Source organism: Elephas maximus, chromosome 1 (genome assembly GCF_024166365.1).
Source record: "Elephas maximus indicus isolate mEleMax1 chromosome 1, mEleMax1 primary haplotype, whole genome shotgun sequence".
Lineage (NCBI taxonomy): Eukaryota > Metazoa > Chordata > Mammalia > Proboscidea > Elephantidae > Elephas > Elephas maximus.
The window spans coordinates 54,123,967-54,137,364 of record NC_064819.1 but is presented as its reverse complement, the minus strand read 5'-3'; the positions used below and the strand labels follow the sequence as shown (position 1 = coordinate 54,137,364).

Here is a 13,398-nt window from a genome sequence, read left to right as displayed (position 1 = left end):
AAGCTCAAGAGGGGTGGAACACTGTAAAGCACAAGAATCAGACAAAACAGTCACAAATGCCTCCAATGAAGCAAAGTTGGAAGTAGCTCATGAAAGTTATGATGTCCAGGGACTTTTTGATGATCTCAGTTCTAAAATGATAGAAGACTGACCAGCATACAAACACAAGTGAATAGATGAACCTGAGTGGTTCAAATAGTTAATGTGCTTGGCTGCTAACCGAAAGGTTGGAGGTTCCAATTCACTTAGGGGTGCCTTAGAAGAAAGGCGTGGTGATTGACTTCCAAAAAATCAGCCACTGAAAACCCTGCGGACAGAGTTCTTCTCTGACATAAATGGGGTCACCATGAGTCAGATTCGACCCAACAGCAACTGGCTTATGTGAGTATTAGGAAGTAAATGACAGTCTGGAATGAGCTAAGGCTTGCAAAAATTACAAAGGAGACAGAAAGGGCTTTTTCAATGACCTTTGCTAGAAGGAGAGAAAAAATTGATTGCATTTAAAAAGTCATTAACCTTGACAAACATGGAAACCTCTGGAAATGTGGCAACCTTGGAATGAAAATCCAGGTCTCATGCCTTTGTGTAACATAATGCCACCTCCTTATTACGGAGTTTCAGGTTCCAGAGAAGGCAGGCCAGGTTCTCCTCTATTTCTAAATTACTTGCTACATATAATTTATTCACTTACACTGATGTGTTAACTAAGCAGGTAAAGCAGCGTGTTTTACTTTTGGTCTGACTTGGTCCTGGCTCAGCGTTGGGCACTGAATCCACCCAGGTGTGTTTGCCAGAAACGCAGGGCTCATCCTTGACCCTCCTTGTCTCTTTCTCCCCATATTGAGGCTCTCTCCAGGTTTTGTCCATTTCATTTCCAAAGCGTTTCTTGACTCTGTTGCTTTATTTCCACCTCCTCCCCCATTTACAGGTTGTTTCTTGAGGCTAGTGGTACTACTTTTTCAGCTTAAATTTCAAATTTCAAGTCTAATTGGAGGGAGACACACAATTTAAAACATTTAACATTTAATGTCTGCAATACTTCCTACTAATGTGAGGAAAAAAAAAACCCCTCTCTAATTTTAAACCATTTCTGATATGTGTCCTGTAAAACTCTATTTTTTGTCCGTATGCATTATTGACTTCTGCAGACCCAAATCTTCACGTCAGTATTGAGACATTAAACAAGGAGTTTATGGTGAAGAGCGAAGAACTCTACAACTCCCTCATGAACTGCCACTGGCAACCTCTGGATACAGTTCACTCGGAAATCCCAGAGAAGACCCCAGAGTGAGGCAAGGTGTTCATTCAGCTGCTTGGTATCCTATCATTCTATTTCCATTTTTGGTTTTGCAGAGGAGAAAAAAAAAAAAAAGGATTCTCCCAGGAATGTATACTCCTAAAAATGTACTGGATTCTGTTTGTAAATACAAACTTCCAGGAACTTAAATGTGATTGACATGATTGAATGCAATGTAAATAAACTTGACCAGCACATCCATTCCTGACAGTGTGGTATATTAAATAAGTGTCAGAGGGCTCGTGTAATTATCATAGTAGAACAAGCTGCACATAAGATAGATATATGAGAGTAGGCTTAATAGAAGGTAGGCCTGAGCTGAACTGACTATGGCCTTAGCTACTGTGATTCGCTGCTTCCCTCTAACATTAAATTCTAATGGTGAGTCTTAGTTTCTTAGTGCTGCTGTAATAGAAGTATCACGAGTGGCTTTAACACACAAATTTATTTTCTCAGGAGGCTAGAAGTCTGAACTCAGGCCACTGGCTCTAGGGGAAGGCTTTCTCTCTCTGTTGGCTCTGCAGGAAGGTCCTTGTCCTTCTCAGCTTCTGTTCCTCAGTTCCTTGGTGATCTCCACATGGCATCAATCATCCCCAGTTTGTCCTTGCTGTCTTCTGTGCCTAAACTGTTCCTTTTAGATCTCAAAAGTGATTGTCTTAAGACACACCCTACACAGATATAGCCTCATTAACATAACATGGAAATTCCTATTCCCAGAGAGAATTACATTCACATGTATAGGGGTTAGGATTTACAACACATATTTTGGGGAAACACAATTTAATCCATAACAGGGAGAAATTCTATTTGCAAGCAATGCCAGATGTCTTGCCTATACCTTGTGTAGGAAATGTAGTTTGGAACTGGCTGTTTGATCTTACTCCTCTATGTCCTGACCCTTGGGCTTCTGACAGAGAGCTAGATGTGGCAGCAGAAGACAGTGGGGACTCACTTGTCTCACTTGAACAGAAAGATCCCTAAGGATAGAAAATATTTGCTTGGTCAAAATAGCCTGTTGACCTTCTGCAATAGAGGAATTGGTCCCCCATAAAAGCCAGTTGTAAAATGTCAATGCGTATATTAACTGTTGACTTTATAAAATATGTCAAGTTTGGTCCTGAAGATAAACTCTGTGCCCTGTTTTATTGCTTTGCCGTGGAAGGATCTAATGAAACCCTGAGACTGAGCTGACAATTTTGAAGGCCCAGAGAATTCTTGCTTAGAAGGAGACTTGGTCAGACTGTGGGCAAAGGGAATTTGAGCTCTCTGCTGCTGTGCAAGTGCTTGTTGTTATTGTTGTTAGCTGCCAGCGAGTCGGCCCCCAACTCGTGCGACCCCACACACAATGGAACAGAAGCTTCCTGGTCGTGCGCTATCCCTGTGATCAGTTGGGGATGGGACAGTGTTCCATTATGATTCATAGGGTTTTCTTTGGCTGACTTTTGGAAGTAGATCACCAGCCTTTCTTCCTAATCTGTCGTAGTTGGGAAGCTCAGCTGAAGCCTAATTCAGCATCATAGCAACTTGTAAAACTCCACTGACAAACGGGTGGTAACTGTGCATGAGGTACATTGGCCTGGAATCGAACCCGGGTCTCCCACATGGAAAGTGAGAATTCTACCACTGAGCCCCCAGTGCCCCCCTGAGAGTGAGGATGCTTAGGAGATGCTAATCCTTGGGCTAACTAGACTCAAAGACCTAAATCTAATATGGAGAGCCAGGTGGGCAGCAGCCCTTGTGACATGCTTCCTCTGCCTAATAGCATAGTGCAAGGTTTCTCAACCTTGGCGCTATTGACGTCTTCGGCTAGCTAATTCTTTGCTCTGGAGGGCTGTCCTGTGCATTGTACTGACCTCTACCCCCTACCAGTAGCACCCACTCCCCAGTTGTGACAGCCAGAAATGTCTTCAGAGATCGCCAGATACAATGCAGAACTACCTTCGATTGAGAATCACTGGAATAGGGCAATGGTTCTCAAACTTTAGGGTGCATCAGAATCACCTGGGAGGCTTGTTAGAACACTGATTCCTGGGCGCCTCCCCTAGAATTTGGTTCAAGAGGTCTGGGGTGGGAGCTGAGGATTTCTTTTCTAAAATGTTCCTAGGTGATACTGATGCTGCTAATCCAGGTACCACATTTTGAGAACCATTGGCCCAGAGAAGTTCTCAACTGGTTCAGTTTAATTCTCTCTTGAACAGAGGGTGAGATTCTCATTTTGTATTCCCTATTCCAACATAAGGTTTCCAAATTCCCACCTTCATACAGAGCCCTGATTTATTCAGGTATCCACCTTCCTACAGCCTCATGTTTTGGGGGACTAGCAGTGCTTCCAGCTCCAGGGAATGGCTCTTCAGTGGTATCTTAGGCTGGGTTCTCTAGAGCAGCAAAACCAGTGATAGATAGACAGACAGACAGACAGATATACATACACATACGTATGTGTATATACATATATACACACACATACATATATATATATATAGAAAGAGAGAGAGATGTCAAGAACTGGCTCATGAGGTTGTAGAATCTGGCAAGTTCCATGTCTTTGGGTCAGGTGTCAGGCTGGAGGCTTCTCCTTACTCATGTAGCTGCAAGGGCTGATAGACCCAAGATTGTCAGGTCAGACGGCAGACTGCTTGCTCATGGGCTGTGGAGGCTGGTAAATCCAAGATCAGCAAGTAAAATAGCAGGCTGCTGGCTCAAGTCCCAAGAACCAGAGATTAGGTGATGACAAGCCAGATGCAGGATGCAGAATGATCAAAAGCCAGTGAGATTTGCCAGAATGTCCATATATGTTGAATGCAGGCCAGACCCCCAAGGAAACTGCCCTCACATCAGATCACATCAAGGAGGTGATTACATCACAAAATGGAGGAACACTGCATCATTACATAACTGCCAAAATACATCATTACATAACTGCCAAACCACTGAGAATCATGGCCCAGCCAAGTTGACACACAACCTTAACCACCACAGTCAACCCCTTGTCAACTTGGCACCTGTTGGCACTGTGTATGACTTGACATTTCTTTAAACCATACACAATCTTTAAATAAAGACAAAGTCATACTTGGCGTCTAACGTGATACAACTAACATGCATGCAACTGAAAATACACTAGGTCCATTCACATCTTATATTTTATGAGTGAAGAAGACAAAAATACTTGATGCATGCATGCAAGGAAGGAATACTCCTAACAATTACAGTCCTCATTTCTGCAACTGGTCACATGGTTGTAACTAGTATTTAGAACTACCATCTTCCACCACCTATTCTGTTTTCCCTTTGCTCTCAGCAAGCACCTGAGCTGGTTGTGGTTCTTTGCCTCCTTTTTAATTGTAGGAGGGGCCAGATGTAACAATTTATCCTTCACTTTAGAAGGAATATCTTGACATGCTCCACACCACCAGATTCCTAGAAATTTCACTGAGGTGAAGGTACCTGAATTTTCGTCAGGTTAGTTTCCCACCCTCTAGCATGCAAACATTTTGCCATTAAATCCAACGTCATTGACACTTCTTCCTTACTAAGTCCAACTAGCACAAGGTCATCAATGTGATGGACCAGTGTGACACCTTGTGGAAGGGAAAGGTGATCAAGGTCCCTGCAGGCTAAATTATGACAGAGGGCTGGAGAGTTAATATATGTGTGAAGTAGGAACTGAAGGTGTATTGCTGACCTTGCCAGCTGAGGTCAAACTGCTTCTGGTGTTCCAGAGGAAAATGCATTGACTAGATCAATAGCTGCATACCAGGTACCAGGAGGTGTATTAATTAGCTCAAGCAATGAAGCCACATCTGGAACAGTAGCTGCAATTGGAGTCACCACCTGGTTAAGTTTACAGTAGTCCACTGTCATTCTCCAAGATCCATCTGTTTTTTGCATAAGCCAAATATGTGAGTCGAATGGAAATGTGGTGGGATTCACCACCCCTTCATCCCTAAAGTCCTTGATGGTGACAGTAATCTCCGTAATTCCTCCTGGAATGTGGTATTGTGTTTCGCTTACTATTTTCCTAGGTAGGAGCAGTTCTAATGGCTTCCAGTTGACTTTTCCTACCATAATAGCCTAACTCCACTTGTCAGGGATCCAATGTGGGGGTTCTGCCAGTTGCTGAGTATGTCTGTTCTAATCAAGCATTCTGGAACTGGGGAAATCACTACAGGATGGGTTTGGGCACCCACTGAAGCCACCGTGAGATGAACCAGAGCTAAGACTCCATTAATAATCTGACCTCCATATGCCCCCACTCTGACTGGTGGACCACAGTGACATTTTGGGTCTCCTGGAATTAGTGTCAGTTCAGAGCCAGTATCCAGTAATCTCCAAAAAGTCTGATTATTTCCTCTTCCTCCATTAACAGTCATCCTCACCCTCTTAAAGGGCCGTAGATCCCTTTGGGGAAGGCTGGGAGAAAGATTAACAGCATAAATTTTTGGCAGTGTATTGGAGTCCTTTCTCAAGAGGACCTGGCTTCCCCTTTATTCCAGGCACTGTGGGTCTGTAAACTGGCTCAAGTCTGGAAATTGTTGTGGGGCTGTGACTCTCTATTCTGGTGATTTAAGTTAGACTGCCATTCACTTGATCTAGAATTCTTCCACTTGTACAGATAAAGTAAGTATTTGGCAGAATTTCTATTTCACTCCTAGGGACACCATGTCTAAGTAGCCAAAGCCATAAGTCAGTATGAGTCAGACTATTCTGATTACCGCTTTGATTCTGCTGTACATTACAATAACCATACCCATCCTGTCTTTGTCAATTGAGTGCTGCCACTTGGGCCCTAACCATTATGGGGTCCAACAAGCCACATTGTAGTTAAGTGTCTTAATTCAGTTGGGGTAGTTCCCACTGTCAAATATGACTTACATCAACTAGCAATCACAGCAGTCTTCAAGGATGCTGGGGCTTCCTTCACAAATTTACTCCTCACCATTGTGGTAAAAGGTGTATCCTCTGGGCACTCCATATGAAGGTCTGTGGGTCTGACCTGATAAATTCACTTTGACATGCCAGTTTTCCTAAGCCTTTGGATACCTTCTTCTACAGTATAGCAAGGCAGTTCTGGTACTTCAACTTGATTTAGTGTGGGCCACCGCATAAGCCATGCTTCAGTGACCCAACCAAATAAACTATTAGATCCTTTCCTAACCTTTCAATCTGAAGTATTAAATGAAGAATCTGTGCTTAATGAATCCATATCAATAAACTCAGACTGATCCAACTTTATGTTCCTTGCACATTTTCCCACATCCTCAGATTTCTGTACATATTAGAAAAGACAAGCAGTTCTTCTAGAGTATAGCGTACCTCCCTCTCCTGGGTCACATTTTATACTTCACCTTTTGGGGCTCGCTGGGTCATAAGTCTAGTTACAGGTCTAGAAGGAGAAATGGATGGAGGTGATTTGTTCTAAGAACATTCAGCAATGTCTTGTAAGTCATCTGCCTCAGGTGATGCCCCAGGCAATGACTCAGATGCCACCCCAGGTGATATCTCAGACGTAGGCTCTTCAGACAAATCTGGGTTAATGTTATCAGATTGGGGTAGAGGGGCTAATGGTTTTACTGGAGAGGGTGGCTTAGCAGGCAAAGATGGGAGTAATCTCTTCAGATGGGAGTGAGAAAGCTGGTTCTATTGGCAGGAGTGATTCAATGGAATTTAGAGGCTCTTCCTGATTATTTGCCCATATGTCCCCAACCCAAGTCTCAGATCCCATTTCTTCCCAATCAATGCTGTCACTTTAACTTCTGACACCATTTGAGGGTGGGAATCCAATTGGTGTTGTAATCCAGCCACTCATAAGACTCTGGGTTTGATTTTTGGCAATTTATTAGCTCTGTTAACAAGAAATACAGCTTTCTTTCAGGATCCAAGTGGCAGTTTCGTGGTCATTTATGTGGCACTGTGAGTCTGAAGCCCTGAGCTCATCTCTTTCACTACTTTTATAGTCAAAGTGGGACCAACCAACCAGCTTCCTTATACTTCTCATTCTGACAAAATTGTAGAAAAGTACTAAAAATGAGATCACCCAGAGCCTCACCTCTCACCAATACCTGATCTATTGGTGGTGATATTTTGCTTATTTCTATTGCCACCTCACATCATGGATTAGCAGTCCCCTCTTTACTACTGAAAGCAGAGTCATCAACATCTTTAAGACTAACCAGACTTGAGGACCTATTTAGAAAACTCATCCTTAGAATTTTGTTTCTCTAGAACTACTCGCAGTACCAAATGCCTTAGGCTGGGTTCTCTAGAGAAGCAAAACCAGTGAAGTGTGTGTGTATGTATATTTGTATGAGTATATATAGAGATTTATCTCAAGGAAGTTGCTCACACAGTTGTACAGGGTGGCAAGTCTCAAGTCCATGTCCATGGGTCAGGTATTAGGCTGGAGGCTTCTCCTGACTCACGTAGCTGCAAGAGCTGATGAACCCAAGATTGGCAGGTCAGACAGTAGGCTGCTGGCTTACAGGCTGCTAAGGCTGAGGAATTCCAAGATTGGCAAGTAATACGGCAGGTCCTTGGCCCAAGTCCCAAAAACTAGAGGTCAGAAGATGTTGAACCAGATGCAGGATCCAGAGCCAGCAAATGCCAGCAAGCTTTGCCAGAATGTCCATATATATTGAATGCAGGCCACGCCCCTGAGGAAATGCCCCTTACAACTGATTGGCTGATCACATCAGATTACGTCAAGGAGGTGATTACATTATATCACAAAATAAGAATAGCTACATCATTACATAACTGCCAAATTATGTCATTACATAACTGCCAAACCACTGAGAATCATAGCCCAGCCAAGTTAATGTACAACCTTAACCATCACAAGTGGTCTAAGCCAGTTGCAGCGGTCCCATTCCTCTTTGCAGTGGTTGGTTTGAGTGTAGACATATGACAAAACTCTGGCTAAAGAGATGTGAGTAGTTTTCCTCACTTTAAAAGGAGAAACAAAAGACAGGTGCTTTTGCTTTCTCTGGGTCTTATATTTGGATGTGATGTCTGGTACTGTTGCAGCCATCTTGTGACTATAAGGGGAACAACCTGAAGGCAGTGCCAGCCCACTGAGGCTTGTTCTTTTGGAATACCGCCACTATCATGTGAAGAAGCCCATTTAAGCCTAAAGGATGAGAAGCCATGTGGAGAACTGACATGGCCCAGGAGACAGCCAACTCCAAAGATCAGAAATGTGAGTGAGGCCATATTGGAACTGTGTTTCGCCCCCGCCCTAAAAATGTAGAGTAGAACTGCCCCATAAGTTTTCCTAAGCTTTAATCTTCATGAAGCAGGCTGCCACATCTTTCTCCCGTGGAGTGGCTGGTGGGTTCAAGCCACTCACCTTTCGTTTAGCAGCTGAGTGCTTTAACCACTTTGCCACCAGGGCTCCTCTGACAATAAAAGACAATAATAATGAAAACTAAAAAAAAAAAAAAAATGAGGTATTCAACTTATGTCAGAACCAACTTATGACGGTGTCAGAACAAAACCCCCTTATAGGACAGGGACTGTCTCTACTTCCTTTGCTCTCTCCTTCCAATAAACAGGCCTCTGCCTCAGGGGTCTGGGTGTTGTACAGTGGACAGTTGGTTTGTCTGCTTATGCCTTTTCCTACCTTTTTCTAGGAAGTGCTTGATTCATTCAGTTCTTGTACCTTCCATATCTTTATCTGACCCTTCCTTTCTGGTCACAGTTGATGACTAGTTTAGGAGTGGACTCCAACCCAACCTAAGCCAATCATAGTATCTGCCTCAGTTGATTGGTAGAGGTGATTGATCACATGACCGAAACTGAACTAAGCAATTCTTCCCTAGAACTTTTTGAACTGCACGCAATTGAAGAGAAATCCAGTCCCCTGGTGGTGAAGCTGGAAGAGATGAGGCCAAGAAGCTGCTAGTGGTGATGTTCCCTGCTATGAGATAAAGCTGATTTATAGAGAGAAGCAGATATTAATGCTAAGGGGAGAGAGTCCTGGTGTTGTTTTATTTTCTGGTGTTTCAATTTCTTTACCCGTCTTCTTCTCATTAATCACAAAGCTTCCAATCCAATTCCCTTCGTTGTCAATCTCCCTCATCGGAACCAAAAGCGTCCTAATTAAATCGAATCCTTAATTTGGTTAGGAAGCCTTGGATGCTATTTCCTCCATTTTTGTTCCTTAAGTTAATATGGCCCAGGCCTCGTTCTTTTCTATCTCTGCACACTTCTCAGGGTGAGCTCATCCATTCCAATTCCTTTCTATTCCATGCATTCTATGCAAGAAGCCTACATTTATTTTTGCAGTACAGATCTTGCTTTTATGCTCCACATTAAGTGTGTCTAGCCTTATAGGAAGACTCATCTTGGGTGCCATTAGGCATCTGTCTTAATCTGGGTTCTCTAGAGAAGCAAAACCAGTAAAGCATATAAATATATTTAGAGAGAGAGATTTATATCAAGGAAATGGCTAACCATTTGTAGAGGCTGGAACGTCCTAAGGCCGTGGGTCAGAACAAAGCCTTCTCCTGATTCACATAGCCACAGGGGCTGGCAAACCCAAGATCAGCAGATTAGACAGCAGGGCTCTTGCTTACAGGCTGTGAAGATCAACACATCCCAAGATCAACAGGCAAGACTGCAGGTAAGCTGCTAGCTGAAGTCCCAAGAGCCAGAGATCAGACGAACAGGAGCCGGCTGCGGGATCCAGAGTGAGCAACAGCCCTCGAGCCTTGCCAGAGAGTCCACTTATATTCCATGCAGGTCACACCCCCAAGGAAATTTCCTTTCAAGTGATTGGCTACTCAGAGCAGATGTCACCGTGGAGGTGATCACGTGATATCAAATCTCATCATGGAAGTGATCACATCATCACTACAAACTACATCATAACTGCCAGACTGCTGAGAATCATGGCCCAGCCAGACTGACGCACAATCTTAATGATCACAGCATCCTAGGGCAGGCACATTTGTAATGGATCCTTCCCTGTCTTCCCTGTGTCAATAAATGTCACATTTTATAAAGCAAGAGGGCTTTGGACCTGGGAGACGGGATGTGGACTAACTCTATGAACTTACTGCTATCATGAGAATAAGATTTTTTTTTATATTTATTTTTGTTGTACAAAATATATATAACACAACATCTGCTAATTCATTTTTTCATGTATATAATTCAGTGATAATCAATTACATTAATCATGTTGTATAACCCTCTCCAGTAATTGTTGCCAAATTTCCTGTTACCATAAACAGAAACTCACTGTTTCCTAAACAATGGGTCCCCTTCCTCCCATCCCTCATCCCTGTTGTTTTTGTTAGGTGCCTTCCGGTTGCTTCCAACTCATAGCGACCCTGTGTACAACAGAACGAAACACTGCCCAGTCCTGTGCCGTCCTCACAATCATTGTTATGCTTGAGCTAATGGTTGCAGCCAATGTGTCAGTCCGTCTTGTTGAGGGTCTTCCTCTTTTTCACTGACCCTCTACTTTACCAAGCAAGATGTCCTTCTCCAGGGACTGGTCCCTCCTGATGACTATGTCCAAAAGTGTGTAAGACATAGTCTTCCCCACCCTTGCCTCCAGTGTGCATTCTGGTTGTACTTCTTCCAAGACAGATTTGTTTGTTCTTTTGCCAGTCCATGGTATATTCAATATTCTTCGCCAACACTGTAATTCAAAGACATCAATTCTTCTCTGGTCTTCCTTATTCATTTCTCATGCATATGAGTTGACTGAAAACACCATGGCTTGGGTCAGGCACACCTTAGTCCTCAAGGTGACATCTTTTGCTTTTTAACACTTTAGAGGGGTCTGTTGCAGCAGATTTGCCCAACGCAATGTGTTGTTTTATTTCTTGACTGCTGCTTCCCTGGCTGTTGATTGTGGATCCAAGTTAAATGGAATCCTTGACAACTTCAGTATTTTCTCCATTTATCATGATGTTGCTAATTGGTCCAGTTGTGAGGATTTTCGTTTTCTTTATGTTGAGTTGTAATCCATACTGAAGGCTGTGGTCTTTGATCTTCATCAGTAAATGCTTCAAGTCCTCTTCACTTTCAGCCAGCAAGGTTGTACCATCTGCTTAACGGAGGTTGTTAATGAGTCTTCCTCTAATCCTAATGCTGTGTTCTTCATATAGTCCAGCTTCTCGTATTATTTGCTCAGCATACAGATTGAATAAGTATGGTAAAAGAATACAACCCTGACACATACCTTTCTTAACTTTAAACCATGCAGTACCCCCATGTTCTGTTCAAATGACTGCCTCTTGGTCTACGTGCAGGTTCCTTATGAGCACAATTAAGTGTTCTAGAATTCCCATTCTCAATGTTATCCATAATTTCTTATGAACCACACAGTTGAATGCCTTCGCATAGTCAATAAAACACAAGTAAACATTTTTCTGGTATTCTCTGCTTTCAGTCAAGATCCATCTGATGTCAGCAATGATACCTCTCATTCCACGTTCCCTTCTGAATCTGGCTTGAATTTCTGGCAGCTCCCTTGTTAACGCACCGCTGCAACCGCTTTTGAATGATCTTCAGCAAAATTTTACTTGCATGTGACATTAATGATATTGTTCAATAATTCCTGCATTCTGTTGGATCACCTTTCTTTGAAACGGGTACAAATATGGAACCCTTCCAGTCAGTTGGTTAGATAACTCTCTTCCAAATTTCTTGGCATAGACGAGTGAGCACCTCCAGCGTTGCATCTGTTTGTTGAAACAACTCAACTGGTATTCCATCAATTCTTGGAGCTCTGTTTTTCACCAGTGCCTTCAGTTCAGCTTGGACTTCTTTCTTCAGTACCATTGGTTGTTGATCATATGCTGCCTCCTGAAGTTGTTGAACATGGACCAATTCTCTTTGGTACAGTGACTCCGTGTATTCCTTCCATCTTGTTTTGATGCTTCCTCTGTCATTTAATATTTTCCTTGTAGATTCCTGCAATATTGTAACTTGAAGCTTGAATTTTTTCTTCAGCTCTTTCAGCTTGGGAAATAACTAAGCGTGTTTTTCCATTTTGGTTTTCTAATTCCACGTCTTTGCATATTTCATTATAATACTTTGTGTTCTCAAGCTGCCCTTTGAAATCTTCTGTTCAGCTTTTATTTCACTTCTTCCATTTGCTTTAGCTACGCTATGTTGAAGAGCAAGTTTCAGAGTTTTTCCTGATATCCATTTTCGTCTTTTCTTTCTTTCCTCTCTTTTTTAATGACATTTTGCTTTCTTCATATATGATATCCTGGATGTCATCCCACAACTTTGTCTGGTCTTCAGTCATTAGTGCTGAATGCATGAAATCTATTTTGAGATGGTCTCTAAATTCAGGTAGGATACTCTCAAGGTTGTACTTGTATATGTACACTCAAGGTTGAACTTATATATGAGCAATTGATGGTCTGTTCAGTACTGGGCCACTGGCTTTGTTCTGACTGATGATATTAAGCCTTTCCATCATCTCTTTCCACAGATGTAGTCAATTTGATTCCTATGTACTCTGTCTGGTGAGGTTCACATGTTAGTCACCGTTTACGTTGTTGGAAAAAAAGGTATTTGCAATGAAGAAGTCATTGCAAAATTCTACCATACGATCTCCGGCATCATTTCTATCACCAGGTCATATTTTCTGACTACTTACTGTTCCTTCTCCTTTGTTTCCAACTTTTGCGTTTCAATCACCAGTAATTATCAGTGCGTCTTGATTGCGTGCTTGATCAATTTCAGACTGCAGAAGTTGGTAAAAGTCTTCAGTTTCTTCATCTTTGACCTTAGTGGTTGGTGTGTACATTTGAATAATGGTCTTATTAACTGGTCTTCTTTGTAGGCATATGGATATTATCCTATCACTGACAGCATTATACTTCAGGATAGATCTTGAGATGTTCTTCCTGACGGTGAATTCCATGCCATTCCTCTTCAATTTGTCATTTCCGGCATAATAGCCCATATAATTGCCCAATTCAAAATGTCCAATACTAGTCCATTTCAGCTTGCTAATGCCCAGGGTACCGATGTTCCATTTCTTTTTTGATTATTTCCAATTTTCCTAGTTTCGTACTTTGGAGATCCCATGTTCCTATTATTAACAGATGTTTGCAGCTGTTTCTTCTCAT

At 42.4% G+C, this 13,398-nt stretch overlaps 1 protein-coding gene across 17 annotated transcripts in view; it reads left to right on the top strand.

The window, feature by feature from the left end:
* Positions 1-13,398, top strand: part of C1H6orf52 (chromosome 1 C6orf52 homolog) — a 55,739-nt gene that overhangs the window by 18,628 nt on the left and 23,713 nt on the right. For 16 of the 17 annotated variants that reach the window (XM_049883727.1, XM_049883701.1, XM_049883665.1 and 13 more), the window contains one exon: positions 1,149-12,239. In XM_049883727.1, coding sequence (XP_049739684.1) covers positions 1,149-1,291 — 143 coding nt within the window. In that variant the 3' untranslated portion in view covers positions 1,292-12,239. Of the gene's footprint in view, positions 1-1,148; positions 12,240-13,398 lie in introns of those variants that run through there. The other variant, XR_007517234.1, reaches the window with a different exon arrangement.